Here is a 21,023-nt window from a genome sequence, read left to right on the forward strand (position 1 = left end):
TGGGTAAGATACAAGCTATTAACTTACATGGAATTAGTTGCTCAAAGGAATAATTATAATTCAATGTAGTAAGTAGAATGACAGAAAAATCTGTTATTGGAGGAACCTCAGGAAGGTGTACCTGAATCTCCTCCCTTAGGGAATTGGTAGAAAGGGAAGACTCCTGGAGAGGCAATGTCTGTCCTGTGCCTTAGGATGAATAGTTTTACCTGGTAGGTAAAGAATAGAAAAGAAAATGGGGGAAATGTTTCAAGCTGAGACAACAGACTAAGCAAAGGCACTGAACTACACAATAGGGACTATATTAGGGAAATGCAAGCAATTTGGTGTTCCTAGAATGTAAAGTCTGAAGCTGATACTTTTAGCAGAAGAGTTATTTTCTTTCTTTCTTTTTTTTTTTTTTTTTATAGAAAAGCTTATGAGAAGCCTTATACAGCAAACAGTTCTGAATTATGCCCTGGCTGAAACAGAAGGCTGCTTTTACCCATCACATACATGCACTGTATCAGGATACAGTAGACTTGAGCATCATTTAAGCATCATTAGAGAAAAAATTACAGAGCATTTTCTTTTGATAATTAGCATAAACTTGGTTTTCTTTACTTGACTATTTAATCTGCATGTACACAGATTGAAATTGAAGTTATTTTATGTATAATTCTAAAAATTGAAAGGCAATTTGTAGAAAATATGAGGTATCCTACGTAATAAAAAGGTAATATGCAAATTGCATCACTCCGCTACGCCCACGATTGGGCCGGCTGGAGGCGTGGGGGGCGGGACTCAGGGTGGCCGATTGGCGGGCGGTAGGAGCGGGGGGCGGGGACTCGCGAGTCCCCGACCCTCACTCCACCCGCCGGCCTAAATGGCTGGCGCTGCGGAAGGACCAATGGGGCTGGCGGAAGACGCTGGTGGCGGAACTCGGGGTGGCCGATTGCGTGGCTGCCGGCACCAGTATTCCTCCAGCAGCAGTTTTCCTCTGGCCACCTGCCAATCGGAGCGCCTCCCGATCGGAGTTCCTCTCGGGGTGGCCGATCGTGCTGGCTGGAGGCGCTCTGATTGGTGGGTGGCCAGAGGAAAACTGCTGCTGGCGGAAAACTTGTGCCGGCAGCCAGGTGAAGGAAAAGTCTATTGCACAAAACTTCGTGCAACGGGCTTCTAGTATGTATAGAAATAGTATTTGTAAGTAAATTTATTTGTGCATGTTGCTCCTCCATTGTCATGGATTGTTTGGAACTAACAAAGAGGATCAGGATTCAGAAATTACGTTCAACTTTGTTGTTAGCATATCTTAGATCCCTGAGAAGCCATGTACTCCTTACTGTGTTCCATTTGCCTCATCTGCAACGAAATGAATTAAAGCGCTTGATTTTATTTTTTTCCTGAGGAAAAATTGGACTCAGGGCACAGTACAAGGCCAAAGAGGTTAAAAAGAATTCCTCTCATGTTATAGAACCTGGAAGATATACAAATTTTAAAGACTAATTCAATATAAACAATAAATGTGTACTAGTAAATGTCCTGACTGGTGTTGCTCAGTTGGTTGGGTGTTGTCCTATGCACCAAAAGGCTGCCAGTTCAATTCCTGGTCAGAGTACATGTCCAGATTGTGGGCTCCACCCCTGGTAGTGGGCATGCAGCAGGTAGCAGATCAATGTTCTGCTCTCACATTGATGTTTTTTCTCTCTTTTCCTCTCCCTCTAAAAATCAATAAAAAATCTTTTAAAAAATTAAACTAGTAAACTAAATTAGGGCAATTAGAATGGACAACATAGCTTTTCTAAAATTGACTTTCTAAAACTGATTCTCTGATTTGGTATCCCCTTATTTTAGGGTGTGTACAAAGATTGGTGAACTCCAACTTAGTTTGAAAATACTTGAAATATGATCCCTCTAATTTTCAGGTAGATCAATATCTTGTAAAAATATAATACATAGGGATCAATCTATAATGTTGTAAAAGATTCATAAGAAGTGCAGGTTTAGAATAAAAGTCAATACTATTCTCCTATATACCCCAAGTGAGAGATAGTATACCCCTAACTGCCCTCCCCTGCCGGCCTGGTCGCCCCCAACTGCTCTCCCCTGCAGGCCTGGTCGCCCCCAACTGCCTTCCCCTTCAGGCCTGGTCACTCCCAACTGCCTTCCCCTGCCGGCCCGGTCACCCCCAACTGCCCTCCCCTGCAGGCCTGGTCCCTCCCAACTGCCCTCCCCTGCTGGCCTGATCACTCACAACTGCCCTCCCCTACTGGACTGATTACTCACAACTGCCCTCCCCTGCTGGCCATCTTGTGTCCACATGGGGGCGGCCATATTGTGTGTTGGAGTGATGGTCAATTTGCATATTACTTCTTTATTATATAGGATAATAGGTGCTTTTAGAACTTTGAGGAAAATGGTTGTTTATTTAGGTTCCTCTGTTTGTTCAGAGATACAAACTTTCCACTCTACTTATATTTACCCCTATTCCTTTCTACTTTTAAGGCAGGTGGAAGTTACATTTTTGCCTCTTACTAGATGAGAGCTATTTAACCTCTCTCTACTACTCTTTTAATTATTTAAGTAGAGATAATGTAATTTTCATCCTGAAAGGGCTGGATGACTTGGATTACCATTTGTAAAGTTTTATATTACAGAGTGCTTTTGGAATAGTTCATCTCTTTATTGATACTATTATTTGGTTTCCCCTTATTTTTTTAGAATGCTACCATTGTTAATTCTGCTTCTTGATTTCTCAGTGTGCAAGTAATGTAAGCATAGTTATGGTAATGAGGAAATGGTGAATTTTTGGTCCTATAAAGAGTGTGAAAATTTTCAGTCCATTATAAAGACACTAGAGGCCCAGTGCATGATTGAATCATGCACGTGTAGGGTCCCCTACACGCTTTCGCTTTTCGCGGTGGAGCTGGGTGCCTGTCCGCTGTTGCACCAGGCCTTTCAGAAGCCTCCGGCTCGGTGGAGGCTTCTGAAAGGCCTGGTGCTGGAGCAGATAGGCACCCAGCTCCCCCACTTTTGATGGTCCACGGGCGCTGAGGGGGGCTGCCGTGGATACCTGGCTACCCTGCCATTGAGAGGCGCAGCTGGGTGTCCGCGGCAGGCCCCCTCAGCGGCTGCGGATCTGGCCATTGAGAGGCACAGGGGGCGGGAGTCCTGCTCCCTACGCCTCTCAACAGCAGGGTAGCCCCCCTCAGTGGCAGCGGATCCGTGCCTCTCAATGGCCGGATAGGCCACCCCGAATCCCGCCCCCCAGCCTCCCGCCGCCCATTCGTGGGCGTAGCAGAGTGATGGTAATTTACATGTTACTCTGTTATTAGATAGGATTAGGACTTTGCTTTTCAGATTCTCAGTGGCACAGAGAGAGTTTCCCTTGCTATCACCCGCTTGACCCCAGTCACAGGAGTTAGATTACTGAGGCAAAGTTGAAGACATATACATTCAAGCCTGTGTGTATTCCAGTTTTTCTAGATCAGTTGATGTGATATGCATTCACTGCAATCATTTGTAAAAATAAATTATTCCCTATCTGTAAAAGGGGATTAATATTGGCTCCCTCATAATGTCATTCATGTAAATTCCTTAGCCCTGCACATAGTAAGAACTCAGTGCTAGTCATTATTATTGAAATTGTTGAAATTTCAATATGAGAGCCATAAGAAATAAGAAACTATGGTTAATTACTGATATATTTTGCCAAACTAAGATGTTACCAATACTATTCTTAATTTTGATAAAGGTTACTAGCAAAATCTCACTGAAAATGTATTTTATTAACTACTAGAGGCTAGGTGCACGAAATTCGGGCATGGTTAGGGTCCCTAGGCCTGGCTGGCGATCAGGGCCGATTGGAGCCTTCCAGCTGCCGCCTGGGGCCTTCCTTCACTTCGCACCGCCCCCTGGTGGTCAGTGTACATCATAGCGAGCTGTCGAACTCCTGGTCTCCCAGTTGAACTCCCGAGGGGACACTTAGCATATTAGCCTTTTATATATAGAGATAAGTGCTTAATTCTAAAATTAAAGAAAAGTTGGATCATTTTACTACTTTTATCTAGCAAAACCTTCTTTTAAGAGAATGTTGTAGCTAAATCTTTCTGGTTGACTTTTATTTCCATTTACCTTCTTGAGCATTGGGCAGAATTGGAACTTGTGAACCAGTGTCTTATGTAAAAGAATCTTTTATTTGTGTGGGTGTTTTGTTTTGTTTCCTGAACTCCCAAAACAGATGCACACCTGGATAAGATTTGTACATACTTCAACTAAGCTAATTTACATACTCACATTTCCTGATCTTTTGGTTTTCTTTTAAAAGAAAAGCTTCCTGAAAAGGGGTTGGTAATACTTCACCATTGTGTATACTTTATTTCTACATTTCTTCTACTTTGCTCTGATGATTACAAACTCCTGTCTTTATTAACTGAAAACATTATTCAATTGAAAAGTTGTCATGGCGAACACACTATTAAGTTTCATCTCTTTTTCTTTTGATTAACTAGATACCCACGGAGGGAGGACAGGAGCAGCAGGCTGATTCCACCAAAGGGAGATGCCTGAGAAGAACTGTCAGTGTCCCTTCCGAGGGTCAGTTTCCTGAGTACCCACCAGAGGGCACCACTAAACTGGGTAAGCTAATAAAATAAATTGCTAGCTTTTATCTGGTAATTTATGGACTTGTTGAGTGTTACAATAAAACAAAACATCCTGTATTTCCCATTAAGGAAGCGCATTGATATGTTAACCAAGAGTTAGAAGTCATTAGAAAGTTTTATTCTTTGTAACCAAGTGGCAGCAAAGTTATTTTTACAGAGATAAAATTTATCTAAGCTTCGTAAGTTTGCTGTACAGCCCTAGACAAGTTGGATGGTATATTGTTTCTGAGTTTACTGCTTGGCTTTAAATTTTGAAAGACCATTTGGTGATCTTGTTGAAGTACTGAGATTAACTGGGTAGCCAGTATTGTATGGAAACTTAGTATTAAGTGGTTTGTGTCCTGTTCAAGCTACTGATTCCGTCTTATGTAATGTAATGTCAGATCAGGCTACTATAGCTGAGCTAATTTTACATATCTCATGTACGTTATATTCGGGACTATGGTTAAAGGGGTGACTGAAGAGAGAAATAAAAAAACCCATATGAGTTGTTATACCCTAAAGAAATTGTCAACATCAGAGCAGCTCTTGCCCTGTTTCCTACCAAATGTATTGTTTCATATTTTGCGTGCTTGCCAATGGATATATAGATATTTAGGTCAGGTAATTTTAAGGGAACATAATTAAAATTAAATAAAATAATGAAAGGATTTGAATAGTAGGAAGTGCTTTATATCATTGGTGTTATTATTTGCTTAGTGAACTTAGACATTTAGTCACAGACATTTGCTAGGTAGATAAGTCAGAACTATTTATTGTCTGTATGTTGGCGAATATGTGTTTTTGAATATAAGGGTTTGTTTTTTCTTGTTTGTTTTTTCTTCATTTCTCTTCATAATTTAAATGGAACTCAGAATTCTTGGTCAGAATTTGAATATTTTATTTCTCTTTTTATCCTGTAACAATTGTTGCTTTTCTAGAAATTAGTTAGATTAGCAAACACTTTTGTCCAAGAAATCATACTTAGAGAAATCAGATTTTCCTCTCATTTTATTTCCATTGTACTTCTTTAGCATGTGTTGAATCCAGTTTAGGTATTGGCATAAATTGTATTGCAAACCTGTCTGGGTGTAACCATATTATAGCCTGTTTGTATTTCATGTATGTGTTCTATGTAACTTGGACTGGCTCAAAGTCACCTTCTTTCAGTTCCTTTGCTATCATTATTCACAGTGTTATGTTGATGACTATCATTGTCACTCTAGAAACCTTTGACAGGCTTTAACCCACAAAGAATATATATTCATAGTCTGAAGAATTGTTATAATTTTAAAGAAGAGAGAACTATATCGTACATTGTTAAATATCTTCAACATTCCACGTACTAGTCCCAAAGACAAACTAAGATGAGGTGGCCAAGGTGCTTAGTCCAGAACCAATCCTCCACTTTCTGTCCTAGACAAAAAGTCTTGATTCATGGCAGACCATGATCATTTTTGGAGTGGATGTTCTAAATTAGCACTGAAAGCTATTGCTCATAAATATTAGAGGGGAAAAGACTACTTTTAGAGCCATTTTTTTTCTTACATGCCAATCTAATGTTGAATTAGAACATTATTCTATTCTATTTTTATCTCCTAGTGATTTGTCTTTTAGCAAAATTTCATGCTGTCAAATATTGAATTGAATAATTGCTATATATGTAACATTCTATGCCAGTCCCTAAGTGAAAAGAGGTGTAACATTTCTGTCTTTAGAAGATTCTTACATAATTAGGAAGATAGATTATTGATGACTTTTCACAGTACATGTTACTGTGTTACATTGTGTGGCTTTCGTTGATTTTTAATTTTTTAAAAAGTCCATTTGTTTATGCAGCAAATAGTTATTAGGTGACAACTATGTGCCAGATGCTGTTCTAGGCACTTTAAGACATAAGAATGAACAAAATATATACAAAGCTTTCTCCCCTTGTGAAGCTTACATTCTATTGAGGAATGATAGACAGTAAGCAAGAGTAGTAAGTGAAATATCCTGTATACTGTGCTAGATGGATATACGTACAAAGGAAAAAAAAAAGGAAATAGGAAGCATCGAGGAAGAATAATTTTAGCTAAGCTTACCAAAGAATGCCTCCCTGTTAAGTGACATTTGAGTCAAGACCTGATGAAAGTATGGAAGTCAGGCATGTGGATACCTGGGGGTGAGGATTTCCACTCAGGGGAACAGCAAGTATAAAGGAGACATATGCTTGGAATGTTTTAGGAGCAGCATAGATGCCGGGGAGGCTGGAGTGGAATGAACAAGGGGAGAGTAGTAGGAGATGACGTCATTGAGCAGATGAAGGCCTTGTAGATAGATCATCAGGAGGGCTTTGGCTTTTATTCTGTGAGATAGGGATCCACTGGCTTCTATATTGAGAATAGGGATGCAAGAATGGGAGTTCAGAGACCAATTGGAATGCTATTGCAATGATATGGAGAAGAGATGATAAAACTTGGGCCATAATGGTAATAGTGGAAAAGCTGAGAAGTGACTAGATTATGAATACATTCGAAGGTAGAGCTTGTTGGATTGGATGTAGGAAGTGAGAAACAAAAAATGAAGAATTTTGGCTAGAGCAGTAAGAATGAAATTGTCATGTGTGGTTTTTTAAACATTTTTTTCAATTGAATTTTAGAGAGAGAGAGAGAGAGAGAGAGAGAGAGAGAGAGAGAGAGAAACATCAGTGTCAGAGCAAAACATCTATCGATTGCCTCCTGCATGCCCCCTACCAGAGAGCGAGCTCACAACCTTGTAACTATGTTTTTCTGCATTTATTGACCTAAGTGATAAAAATTTGAGGAAACTTTGAAGAAAATAAATATTAAAGCATAATATTTTCTCCAAGGCATTTCTAAAATTATAAAGGATAACTTTTATAGGCCAAATTTTTAAAGGATATTCATTATTCAGACTTTAGTTTTTAACTCTGACATTCTATGTTAAAGTAATCTCAGTTACCTTTATGTATAAACTAATGATGACTCTCTTTATTTCCAAGGTATTTATTTATTAGGAGTATCTAGATAATTTATGACATATTTTTAAGGTGCTAAAATCTATGAAAATATGTGGTAGTAATGACATTGAAGGAAGGAGAAATGAGTAATGAAGATTTAATATTTCAAGAATTTTTCAAGTAATAGAATTAAAAATGTTGATAAATAATGCCTGTGTTTAGGAGCACTCAATATTTAGATTGACTATTAAGTTGTGTGTGTGTGTGTGTGTGTGTATGTATATATATATATATATATATATATATATATATATATATTATATATATATATATAGATATTATATACATACATACACTATTCAATAGAAGAAGCTTGTGAACTTTAGGGTAATATACATACAAATGAGCAAAACATTTATGAAAAAAGTCAGCAGTCTGGTATTTCTAGCTCTGAAAATTAGAACTCAGTGAATAATGGCAGTGCTTGGTTTTCTTTGAAATGCTCTAAAAATGTCGTCTTGTTTCCTTCCAATAAAATAAACTAAGACTATTTCACAATTATCTAAGCAAGCTCATGCTAAGAGAGCTATATAATATCCATCCTTTGTACTTGTATTCCATCATTCCCGGATTTCAGTGATATAATAGAGGCCCGGTGCACGGATTCATGCACTGGTGGGGTTCCTTAGCCTGGCCTGTGCCCTCTCGCAATCCGGGACCCCTCGGGGGATTGGGCCAAAACCAACAGTCCAATTTCCCCTAATGGATGTAGTAGTGCGGGAAGCGGCTGGAGGCTGGGGAGGAGCCCACTCTGGGTCAGGCACCATGCCATTCACACTCATCCAGGCCCCACTGAGCCTGCTGCTGCTCGGTATGCTGCACCTGTGCTCCCCAGCCGTGAGCCCTGTGTCTGGCGCCCGTAGGTCAGCTGAGCAGCACTCCTGCTTTGGTAGTGCACTGACCACCAGGGGGCAGCTCCTGCGTTGAGCATCTGCCCCCTGGTGGTCAGTGCGCATCATAGTGACCAGTCCAACGTTTGGTTGACCAGTCCCTTAGAGTTTTGTAAAAATAGACAAGTTATTTGAGGAAAGGTCAAATGAGCTCAAGAATTATCAAAAGCATTATGGATAATTAAGGTAGAAGCCCTGAATAATTTCACTGAGGTTTTTGGATGGGTGGCTTTGAGTTTTCTTAAAAACCGTAAGTCAGTATATATTTACTTTTGTTTTTAAATTTCTTTATTGATTAAGGTGTCACATATTTGTCCTCATCCCCCCATTCCCATCCCACACCCCTCCCCACAGATGCCCCAAACCCCTGTTGAACTTAACCATTGGTTAGGCTTGTATGCATGCACACAAGTCCTTTGGTTGATCTCTCCCCCCTCCCCCCACCCTCCCCTATCCTCCCTCTGAGGCCCAATAGTCCGATCGATGCCTCCTTGTTTCTGGTTCTGTTCTTGTTCATCAGTCTGTGTTCATCATTTCCCCTAGATGAGCGAGATCATGTGTCACTAGAGATATACTTATATGAACTGAATGTGAGATGAGCAATAATAGTTATGCTGACAGGCAAATGAATCAGTCTGTAGTGAGTTTCTTTCTGGACCAACAGTTCTTTTGAGACCCAATATCAATGTCCATCACTTCCTTATGTCTACATGTCGGCACTGACCCCTCAGCTCTGGATGGTGGACAAATGGTGGTAATGCAGGTTCGATTCCCTCTGGTTGGGTCTCGGCCGGACCCAGGGGCACGGCTTCATCCGGACCCAGGGGCACGTGGCCTCACCCGGACCCAGGGGGTGCGTGGCCTCACCTGGACCCAGGTGCGCGCGGCTTCCCCCGGACCCGGGACCCAGCCTCACCCGGATCCAGGGGCACATGGCCTCACCTGGACCCGGGATCCAGCTTCACCCGGACCCAGGGGCGCATGGCCTCACCCGGACCCAGGGGCGCGTGGCCTCTCCCAGACCCAGGGGCGCGTGGCCTCACCCGGATCCAGGGGCACATGGCCTCACCCGGACCCGGGATCTAGCTTCACCCGGACCCAGGGGCGCGTGGCCTCACCCGGACCCAGGGGCGCGTGGCCTCTCCCAGACCCAGGGGCGCGTGGCCTCACCCGGAACTAGGTGTGCGCGGCCTCACCTGGACCCGGGACCCAGCCTCACCCGGATCCAGGGGCATACGGCCTCACCCGGACCCGGGATCCAGCTTCACCCAGACCCAGGGGCGCGTGGCCTTACCCGAACCCAGGGGCGCGTGGCCTCACCCGGGCCCGGGACCCAGCCTCACCCGGATCCAGGGGCACACGGCCTCACCCGGACCCAGGATCTAGCTTCTCCCGGACCCGGGGGCGCGTGGCCTCACCCAGACCCAGGGGCGCGTGGCCTCTCCCAGACCCAGGGTCGCGTGGCCTCACCCGGATCCAGGGGCCCACGGCCTCACCCGGACCCGGGACCCAGCCTCACCCGGATCCAGGGGCACACGGCCCCGCCCGGACCCGGGATCTAGCTTCCCCCGGATCCAGGGGCGCGTGGCCTCACCCGGACCCAGGGGCGCATGGCCTCTCCCAGACCCAGGGTTGCGTGGCCTCACCTGGATCCAGGGGCCCACGGCCTCACCTGGACCCGGGACCCAGCCTCACCCGGATCCGGGGGCACACGGCCTCACCCGGACCTGGGACCCAGCCTCACCCGGACCCAGGGGCGCGTGGCCTCTCCCAGACCCAGGGTCGCGTGGCCTCACCCAGATCCAGGGGCCCACGGCCTCACCTGGACCCGGGACCCAGCCTCATCCGGATCCAGGGGCACACGGCCTCGCCCAGACCCAGGATTCAGCTTCACCCGGACCCAGGGGTGCATGGCCTCACCCGGACCCAGGGGCGCTCGGCCTCTCCCGGGCCCGGGACCCAGCCTCACCCGGATCCAGGGGCACATGGCCTCGCCCGGACCCGGGATCTAGCTTCCCCCGGACCCAGGGGTGCGTGGCCTCACCCGGACCCAGGGGCGCGTGGCCTCTCCCAGACCCAGGGTCGCGTGGCCTCACCCGGATCCAGGGACACACGGCCTCACCCGGACCCGGGATCCAGCTTCCCCCAGACCCAGGGGCGCGTGGCCTCACCCGGACCCAGGGGTGCGTGGCCTCACCCGGGCCCGGGACCCAGCCTCACCCGGATCCAGTGGCACACGGCCTCACCCGGACCCAGGATCTAGCTTCCCCTGGACCCAGGAGTATATATTTACTTTTTGAAATCTGTAAGATTTATAAGGTACATGTGGTAATTCTGCTGATATTAGTCTAGCAGAGTGGGCTTGAGTCTAGGTTAAAATAGCCATGCACAGTCAATTTTGCGATAATGTGACATATATGCCTAAATCACTATGCTGTGCAGAATTGCACAATAAAAATCACAGGACTTATGGGGGGAAAGGAGTTAGGAGCACTATACTCAAAAACATGTAAAGACAAGAACTTAGTAAAAATAATAATATATTTTTACATGTGCTAAATGGTTGAGGAATACATAAATACTACAATAGCTATAGCACTTTACCTTGGAAAATTATTCTGAAATTTACTTGTGGTAGTGGGCATCAGAGTAGGTTTTAAATTTATTGTGAAGTGATGGACGGAGGGCTTTTTGGAAATTGAATAGAACATTGTCATAGGAGATGTGTATGGGTGTGGTTTATAGCACAGGCAGTGAAGTGAGGTCACTGGTACATGTTTGATCTGTGTATGTGAGCCTTTTGTGTATTCATATGTGGCTTGGTTCAGCGGAGTGCACTTTTTTTTGTTCACCTAATGTTTCTCACAGATGAAATCATGATGAAAAATTGATGTAATTGCAAGGGTTCCCTAATATGTCAGTTGTGGTGGAACATTCACATTTACAAAGCAAGGATTAAAACAGAACTGACCTAACTACCAACCTGATTTAATCAGGTTTGTCTGTTAGAAAGAAGCAGCTTGCATTTAATTCCAAAATCACTTTTCAACACACTTTTATATTTCTTCTGGAAATTAGTTATTTGGAACACAAAGCTAGTATGAATAAAATAAAAACTACTACTTATGTTCTCAAGCTAACTGCTAAAGCCAATTTTTATTTTACTCTTATGAACTAAATTTAGATTAGCAGTGAGAATATTTTTATCTATGAAGAAAGTAGTTCTCAGTTCTAAGTCAAGGTGCCATACCACAATTCCTTCTAACTTGTGAGTGGGAGTTTGATTCCTGATTTGCTTTGTTGTCTTCATCCCCATCCTCATCCTGGCACAGTAGAGATTTGTTCACTTCTGTGAAAGCTGGTTCAAGGCAGTGCTGCCCCTCTGGTTGTGCAAATGATGCATTGCCCAACAACTAGGGGTGCCTGTCATTTGTCTTCATTGATTTGTAGTTATTTAATAAAATTCCCAGTAGATGGCAGCAAAGTGTCTTAAATAATGGATTCCTTCCTGATTCATGTAAGTCTTTTGTAAGGGTTACTGTTTGGGTTGCAGTGAAGCCAGAAGACCTGGGGAAGGAGAAACCATGAAGGAAGTCAATGTTTCTATGGACCAGCTATTTGCTAGGTTTATAAAGATGTGTCATATAAGATATATAACAAATATATCTTAACCTTTTGCACTCAGATGTTGAGTGTGACTCGACACGGTTAGCATTAGAATAAAGGAATCGAGAAAAAAGCAAGCGAGTGCAAAGGGTTAATATTTGTTAGTCTAACTTAAAAAAAAAATTTTAAATTGATTTCAGAGAGGAAGAGAGAAGGGAGAGAGAGATAAAAACATCAATGATGAGAGAGAATCATTGGTCGGCTGCCTCCTACATGCCCCACACTGGGGATCAAGCCCACAACCCAGGCATGTACCCTGACCAGAATCAAACCCGGAACCCTTCAGTTCACAGGCTGACGCTCTATCCACTGAGCCAAACTGACTAGGGCTAACTAACTTTTTTCAAATAAAAAGATAAAGTATGTTCTATCCTTCAACCACGACTGTATTTTTCTACAGTCAAGGCCTGGAGAGAATCTCCAAATTTGGCCTCACATCATGAGAGGCCCACAGACATGCATATGGACAGCCAGCTTATACAGTCAAGTTCTGTGGGGATCGGTGCCTAGGAGCACCAAAGTCGTGCTCTCTAAAATGTGGTGCCCGACCAAGCTCAGAGGGTAGGCCGGGAGGTGGGGGGTTTAAGAGATCAACCAAAGGACTTGTATGCATACATATAAGCATAACCCATGGACACAGACAGTAGGGGGGTGAGGGCATGTGCTGGAGGGTGGGAATGGCTGGGAGAGGTCAATGGGAGAAAAAGGAGACATATGTAATACTTTAAACAATAAAGAATTTTAAAAATAAAATGTGATGCCCAGGCAGGGAGCCCCTCTTGACCAGTCCTAAGGCAATATTGATCTTTGTAAACTACTATGGTGGTGGAAGAATTGGGTGGGAAGGGGAAATGAATGGCATAAACAGTCAGGAGTATTTTTTTAGATTTATCCTGGACTTCTGGGGATAAAATTGATAAGCATCTAATTGTATTTTTTTTCCAGAAACCACACTATAATTATGGTAAAGGAATTTTTTAAAAGATATGGTACATCAAGGACAAGGGAAATTAAAAGGAAGAAAACAACCACAAAATAATAATAATAGATTGAAAGCTGGAAAGCAAATGGAGTGTGGTAAATGACCTAGCTGACTTGAGAAAGCCAAATCTTAATCTGGCTCTGAAGAAAGCCAAGAACCAACCTGAATTGTACCACAAAGTTTTCAAATAGCTCAGGAATCGATGGTATCAGGAACATATGATGGTAGATCCCTTAGTCTTCTCCTTTTCCCACCCCCAACTCAACCCTAATACAAGCCTGCAGGTTAATTCTCTGAAGAAGAAAACCCTAAAGGTCTCAGATTGGGGCATACCAGGCAAAATTGAGAGCACAGGGCCCTTTCCTAATTCAAGGGAATGGTGTGAACATCTGCACACTCACTGAATGAGACTCCTCCACCTGGCTTCTCTCACCTGTACCCTCCAGGCAGAAGATCGGAATACCATTTGGAGTATTACACTAGTCTAAGAGGAAAGACCTAAAGATACTGACATTCCCAAGACTATCAGATATCTGAAGAAAAACCAAAACAATCTAAAGAAACTTGGAGGATCAGAGACAGGCAGGGAATAGAAAATTTTAAAAAGAATCATTAGTCTCCTCAAAGAGTTTAAAATATTGCATGTGTGAGATAAGAACTGAATGTTCTACAAGACCAAAGAGCTGCTGTGTTTAAAAAAGAAAAGTAACAAAAATAAAATTTAGTGTGGGTTTGAAGATGAACATGAGGAAATATTCTAGAAAGTAGAGGGAAAAGTGATACAATAATTAAAAGTATCAGTTTAGAAAGTCCAATATCAAAACAGTTTCAGAAAAAGAAAAACAAGGGAAGGAAATCATTAACAATATAATTCAATAAAATCCCCCCCCTCCCCCAGTGAAGGATCCTAGTTTCCAGATTGAAAGGGCTTACTGAGTGCCTATGACAAGGCATTTTCAGGAAATCTCAATTTGTCTGTGGTGACAAAGACAGTATTACAAACTTCCAAAGAAAGGAAGAACATTAAAAGCTAAGGATCAGAAATCAGAATGGCTTCAGACTTCCCATCAGCAACTCCGAAGCTAGGAAACAATGAGGCATGTCCTCCAGCTTCTGCAGGGAAATTAGTTCTATATCTAGCTATAAGCCATTAACCACACATGAGGATATTTTCAGACATGAAATATTTTTAAAATTACCTCTTGCACATCGATCCTCCTGAAGCTAGTGGAATATATTTTTCACCAAGAAGGAGTAGGACATGGGATATAGGATAGGAGAGCTAGCACAGGGCAGACAGAGGGAACCCTCAGGAGAATGCCATAGAGAGAGCCGAGTTAAACAGCTCCGTACCAGCTGCAGAATGCAGACAACAGTTCGGAGTGGAGCTGTCAGAAGGCTGTAGTGAAGACTTCTCCAAGAAGACACAACTGATATAACTGAATGTGTTTAAACGACAGGAAATGAATTGGGATAGAATTAACAATAAGTACATAGAAACCTGAGCAAAGGAACAACCAGACAATAGCTACAGGAAAACAAAAAGGTAGTTCAGAACATAAAAAAATGCTTAAATAGCACCCTCTGCATATCAAGCATTTTAATGTATATGAATTTGCTAATCCTTGTATACCCACCAGGTACTGTTGTACAGATAAGGAAACTGAGGCATGGAGAGGTTAAGTAACTTGCCTATAACAAAACAGGACTAAACAGGATTTGCACCTAGGCAGTCTGCCTTCAGGATCATGCTCTTGACCACTATACTGTATTACACATAGGATTTGTTATGTGGAGGACTCTGAATAATATACTATATAATAATCTACACTAATAAAAGAGAAACATGCAAATTGGCCATCACTTCACGATGCCCACCAGCCAATCAGGAGTGAGTATGCAAATTAACCTGCCAAAGATGGCGGTGGCCCTGACCCCCAGCCGTTCCGGGCCTCTGGGCAGCATGCATGCAGGCACAGAGCGGCCAGGCGGGGCAGGACGCCTGCTATAAGGGGGGGGGGGCAGAGAACCCTAAACAAAAGGAATCCAAAGAGGACCACACCAAGACACATCATAATTAACATGCCAAGAGCAAAAGACAAAGAGAGAATATTAAAAGCAGCAAGAGAAAAACAGTTAGTTACCTACAAGAGAGTACCCATATGAATGGTGGATCACGGTGGGGTGGGGGTGGGGCAAGGAGATTAACTTTTCGTTATATAACACTTTCTAACCTTTTAACTTGCAAGCAAATGAATGAGTTAACATTCTTAATAATAATGGTAATAATACTAATAACTATAATAAGGAAGAAGAGAGACAAATAAAGGGAAAAAGAAATCTGCCTGCACTGAAGGTGCATTTCAGCTCTTCATGATGTGTTCCAGAAACAGGGAAACATTTAACTAAAATCCGAGAGAATTAAATTAGGAGAGTATGTTATATTGACGCCAACCTGTGCCTTTCACATTACTAAAATACACTGCTTTAAAAATTAGCTGACTTTCTTCTCACTCCCCTGTCATTCATTTGTAGCAGGATTTTAAATTGGCCATTAAAACAGCTTAGTTTTTTATTTATCTGCAGTAAAGAAGAGCAATTGAATCTGACTAAACAAAACTTCTTGACATTTTATGTTAGATAATTACAATCTAGTAGATTATAAAAGTAACCTCTATTGGCTTTTCTAGGAATGTTAAAAGGATATTTTCTTCTCCTTGCCTCTTTGTTAAATAAAACTTAGCTGAAATAATGCTGGGGAACAAGTTTTCTGTGGCTCATAAATGTTGTGCCTATGACAATGTATCGTGGAATCAGGTGTTACTGTTTCTGTCACTGTTTCTCATTTTGCTTGGGCATGTTTAAATCAACAAATTAAATAATTTGAGGTGTGGTATTTTAGGAAGCATCCCGTGTCTATGTCTTATAACTTTACCTGTTCGTTTTTTCCTTTTCTACTTGCATAGTTTGGCAAATTTTTTTCTTCTCAAGTACAGTCGTAGTTCACCATTCTGTTTCGCAATGGAAGTAGAAACACAGGGGTGGAGTTGTTTATAAAGCATCTTGGGATTTATTTTTGAGTCTTGATCTCTGCCCTTGACTGCCATAGAACCTTTTCCACAAGGAAAAATATATGATTCAGATAGGTTGAGCACAATTAGCTAAACATTACATACTTTGGTTGTGTGTTTTCCCTCCCTCTCTGTCTGTCTTTTATCCAGGATTGGCTAAGCTTTTACCAAAACCATTTTAGTTTATATTTCAAACAGAAGGATTTGTACATCAGATTGGTCGAAATCTAGTTGCATTTGTGTTCAAAACAGATTGGAACTGCCTCCAGGGATGAAGCATGTTTTGTTATGACGCTCTGGGCACCCACCTGCCCTTCGATTTCTATGGTAACAATGCTTAAGAAAGGAAGCTCCCTAGTTTCTCATGAAGCTGTTGTGTTCACTGGATTGTTTTGATTACTTTCTTTTTTTTCTGACATTTACCACCTATTTTTCTTTCCTGTTGTCTTCAGAAATGTGCATGGTAACTTTTTTCTCATTTTAATTGGTATTTAAATACAACACAATAGGAAATAACCATCCTTTTTTTTCCTCTGCTTACAAGATCTTATTTTGTCTGAGTTTGGCTTGTTCTTTCTAACTCTAGAGAGTAGAGAGTAACAAAAAGGTAGAAAATAGTGAAAACAACATGAATTCATAGGGTTGGAGGAAATAAAAGACTGAAATAGAAAGAGAACAGCTAGTAAAGAAAAATTATTGTTTTATCTCAGTTCATGTTTTTCCACTTGAAGGCCTTTAGATTTTCCCCTCTCACTTTAATCAGTGTAGTGATGTCAAAAGAGTTAAAAACACTTTTAAACAAATGTTTTGTAATTAATTTTTAAAAGTAGAAATTGTAGAGAAGTATTTAATTGTATGTATTCCTAGGAACCAGGTAAGCTAGTGAGGGAGCCAGTGAAATAATACAGTGGTATGAGCAAAAGTAAGAGGAGAGAGAAGAATACAGTAAAAGCAGAATATCATTGGAAATGCACATAACAAGTAGATAAAAATAACCCTGGAGTAGCCACTAAAGCTAGACAGTTCCCAAATGGTAGATAAGCCTCCCAAAAGAAACTGCATGCGAAATAGAAGTGAGGAGAAAATTTGGCCCCTTCTAATAATGCTTGACAACGGAGATATAGCATAGGGTTATAGGTAAAAGATGAGCTTTTATTGTTAACTGTGTTACTTTGATTAGTAAATTAGAATTACACTTGTATTTTTATAATATTTCCCAAGCCTTAGCAATGAATTTAATTGCTGTTGTATTTATGCCTAAATAATACATTCAGATATAGGACTTGTCTTAGTTCAGGCTGCTATAACAGAATACCATAGGCTGGGGGGCTTAAACAACATTTATTTCTCACAGTTCTGGAGACTGGAAAGTCCAAGATCTGGTGCCTGCTGAGAAACCCTCTACCTGGTCACAGATTGCCAACTTCTTGTACCCTAACGTGACAAAAAAAGAGGGCTCCAGAGCTCTCTGGGTACCTTTTGTTAAGGGCACTAATCCCATTCATGAGAGCTCAAACCTCGTGACCTAATTACACTCTAAAGATGCCACCTCCTGATACCATCATATAGGTGGTTAGGGTTTCAACACATGCATTTTGGAGGTACATCAACATTTAGTCCATTGCAGTGCTATTGGCACTTTTTAACTGACATAGCAATTTAAAGAAAACGTAATCTTGTGGAATCTCATGCCCATCTAAAAGGCTGGTTTATGCATTTTCCACGTTAGAAATAGTGATTCGTAGCTCAAACAACTGTGTTGTATCAGTTCTGTCAGGGAATGAGGGTAGATTAAAAATTCCATTAGCAGAAATTTACTTTTCTCTTATTCTTTCTTAATCATTGAGATTCATTAATGGATTTTCAGAAGTGTTAATTAGACTCCAAGAAGTCATCCTTTAGTATATATTTACCTTTTAAAATTATTGGATACTATTTCTGCTTTATTGATAATAATGCCATGCTATTTCAGAATTGGTAATTGTACCAAAAAATGTGTGCCTCCAAAAAAATAAAATTCTATTTTCCTCACGATAGCCCTCTTTTTCTTCATTTTCCCTATTTTGCCTTCTTTCCTATGGACTTTGGTCATATATTTTAAGTGATGGTTCTTCCTTTCTAGGGACAGTCAAAAGCATAATGTTATCCCTATGGTATAAACTAAGATCCCATCATACGAATGCCTTACTGAAGGACCAGTTTGATGTAGCAAATTGTCCAGGTAAATAGTATAATTTCATGCTCACCAATGTTTCTTCATTTTAAATTGATTTTTGAGAAACAGAAAAGGGGGGGTTGCGGGGGGAATATCAGTGTGAGAGAGAAACATTAATCTGTTGCCTCCCGCATGTGCCCAGACCGGGGTGGAACCTGAAAACCGGTATGTGCCCTGACCAGGAATTGAACCAGCACCTTTTGATAAATGGGACGACACACCAACCAATTGAGCAACACTGGCCAGGGCACATTTCTTCTCTATTTTGAATGAAACTTAAAAATTACCAAACTCTTTTTAAAGTCTACTAGTTTTATATATATCCAAATTTAGTTGCTGTTATTAAGGGCCTCTTAAATAGCTTTTTAAAAGGCATACTGTATTCTAGTATCCATTTACATTAGAAGGAGTGTTCTTAAGGCTAGAAAGTCTTTTTAAATTAGAAACTAGATATGGGAAAACTATTAAAAGGCCATAGAGACTGTTGAATCTAAAGGTATACTTGACAGGAAGACAACTTTGTCTTTCCTAGGAAACTAATACACTTGTTTATTTTTTCTAATAAATTCTTAAGTAACTAGTATGCTGTACAAAGTTTATCCTGGCAGTGGTCCTATGAAGCAGGTGTAGGTATTACCCTCAATTTATAGATAGATTACTGATGCCAAATAAGTGGCAGAACCAGAATTCAAACCAAGGTCTGTACAACTTCAAATCCACTTTATTATTTATGGTGGTTCTCCATCACTTTATACAAATCACAATCACTGATGGGTGATTTCTGGTTTAAGAATGACTTAAAATACTGACAAGTATCTGTGAGACCTCATCTCCCTTCTCTTCTTGTCCCAGCTAAATTTTGTTCCTGCAGATTATCTTGCTCTTTGGAGTCAGTCCTGTCATTCATCAAATATTTTTTTAAATTCCTGTTATGTGCCACTCACTGTTGTGGCCTGTGTGAAAAAAGTATTCACGATACTGTAGGCAGCAGTACAGGCAAAGCTTCTGCCTTCATGGGAGCTCATGTTCTGGGAGGAGTAGACTGAAATAGTCAGCTTTGCAATGTGTCGTGTGGTGACCGATGGGATGGAGGAAAATGAGGGTAAGGTAAAGGATCTAGGGAATGCTGTGGGTGGAGAGGGGGACAAAGGAATATTATTTTATGAGGTGATCAGGGAAAGTCCCCTAGTTAATGAATATTTGGTAAAGACCTGAAAGAAAATTTACCATTATTGCAGGTTATGAGTTTCCAGTTTAAAAGGGTCTCTTAGTGCTCAGCATAGTGAATAAAGATAGACCCTCTTCAGAGCACATTGTTGGGTAATTTCAGAACATCTGTGATGAGGAAAGCCTGCTAAATGTTTCCAGGATTTAAAACAGAATAAAAAATATTCTATAGAGGATTTGCATAAGAGTGGCATCAGAATTCTTGACAATAATATTAGAAACTAAGACCATGGAGCAGTCACCTTAAAGTTCCAAGCGGACATGATTTCTAAACTGAAATTGTATTCCAAGCTAAAGTATCTGTCAAATAATAGAAAGGGTAAATACAGAAGAACAAGATGACAACAAAGGGGATCCCCAGATTATCCTTGAAGGGAAGTCCCAGAATGACACTGTGTAGCTGGCTAAGAGCATCCAGGCCAAACTGGGGTAAGAGGAGGGAGACTTTTAGGGCCTTGCCAATCTAATCTCAGCATTTCTAAATAATACTCTTATACCACCAGGTTTTATTTAGAAATGTTGTGATACATAAATACCAAAAGAAAAGCTAAAAATTAAAAGGAGGAATGCCTTTAGTGGGGTGGGTTATGGGGCTGCTATTTTTTTTTTTATTAGCTTAATTGATTTTAAGTATGGTTGATTTTTTTCACAGTGTGCATATATTTGGTAAACTAATGTGTGATGTAAGGAAACAGCCTTCTGAATGTATAAACTCAGCATGATAATTACTGTAGGGTTGTGAAAATAAGATATTAAGTTTCCTAGCAGAGTGCTGGCACATTGTAGCTGCTCATTAATGTTAGTTTCTTTCTCTCTGCCAGTTTTGCAGAGAGGTATCTGTAAGAAAAGATATCTTGAGTTCCAAACAATCAATATGTGAACACATTTAAAAACCCATCTAATTTTTAATTAGGGTACTGTAATTTCAGACAAGTACTGATTATTCATAGTTTAATAGATCATGACAAACATTCTCATGAGGCCAGATTTTTGGGGAGAACAACTCTCGATATTAAAAAATAAAGTCAGAGCCAAAACCAGTTTGGCTCAGTGGATAGAGCGTCAGCTTACGGACTGAAAGGTCCCAGGTTCGATTCCGGTCAAGGGCATGTACCTTGGTTGTGGGCAAATCCCCAGTGGGGTTGTGCAGGAGGCAGCTGATCAATGTTTCTCTCTCATCGATGTTTCTAACTCTATCTCTCTCCCTTCCTCTCTGTAAAAAAAATCAATAAAATATATTTTAAAAAATAAAATAAAAATAAAGTCAGAGATAGTAAAAATATAATTAGAAAAGAAGTGCAAACCAAAAATTTAATTTATTTGATGAA

The 21,023-nt window shown here is 41.2% G+C and overlaps 1 protein-coding gene across 3 annotated transcripts in view; it reads left to right on the forward strand.

The window, feature by feature from the left end:
- Nucleotides 1-21,023, forward strand: part of RASAL2 (RAS protein activator like 2) — a 256,627-nt gene that overhangs the window by 126,838 nt on the left and 108,766 nt on the right. For all 3 annotated transcript variants that reach the window (XM_079761430.1, XM_079761431.1, XM_079761432.1), the window contains exon 3: nucleotides 4,491-4,617. In XM_079761430.1, the coding sequence (XP_079617556.1) occupies nucleotides 4,491-4,617 (127 nt within the window). The remainder of the gene's footprint in view (nucleotides 1-4,490; nucleotides 4,618-21,023) is intronic.

The sequence above is a fragment of the Cnephaeus nilssonii genome (genome assembly GCF_951640355.1).
Source record: "Cnephaeus nilssonii genome assembly, chromosome: 21".
Classification (NCBI taxonomy): Eukaryota; Metazoa; Chordata; class Mammalia; order Chiroptera; family Vespertilionidae; genus Cnephaeus; species Cnephaeus nilssonii.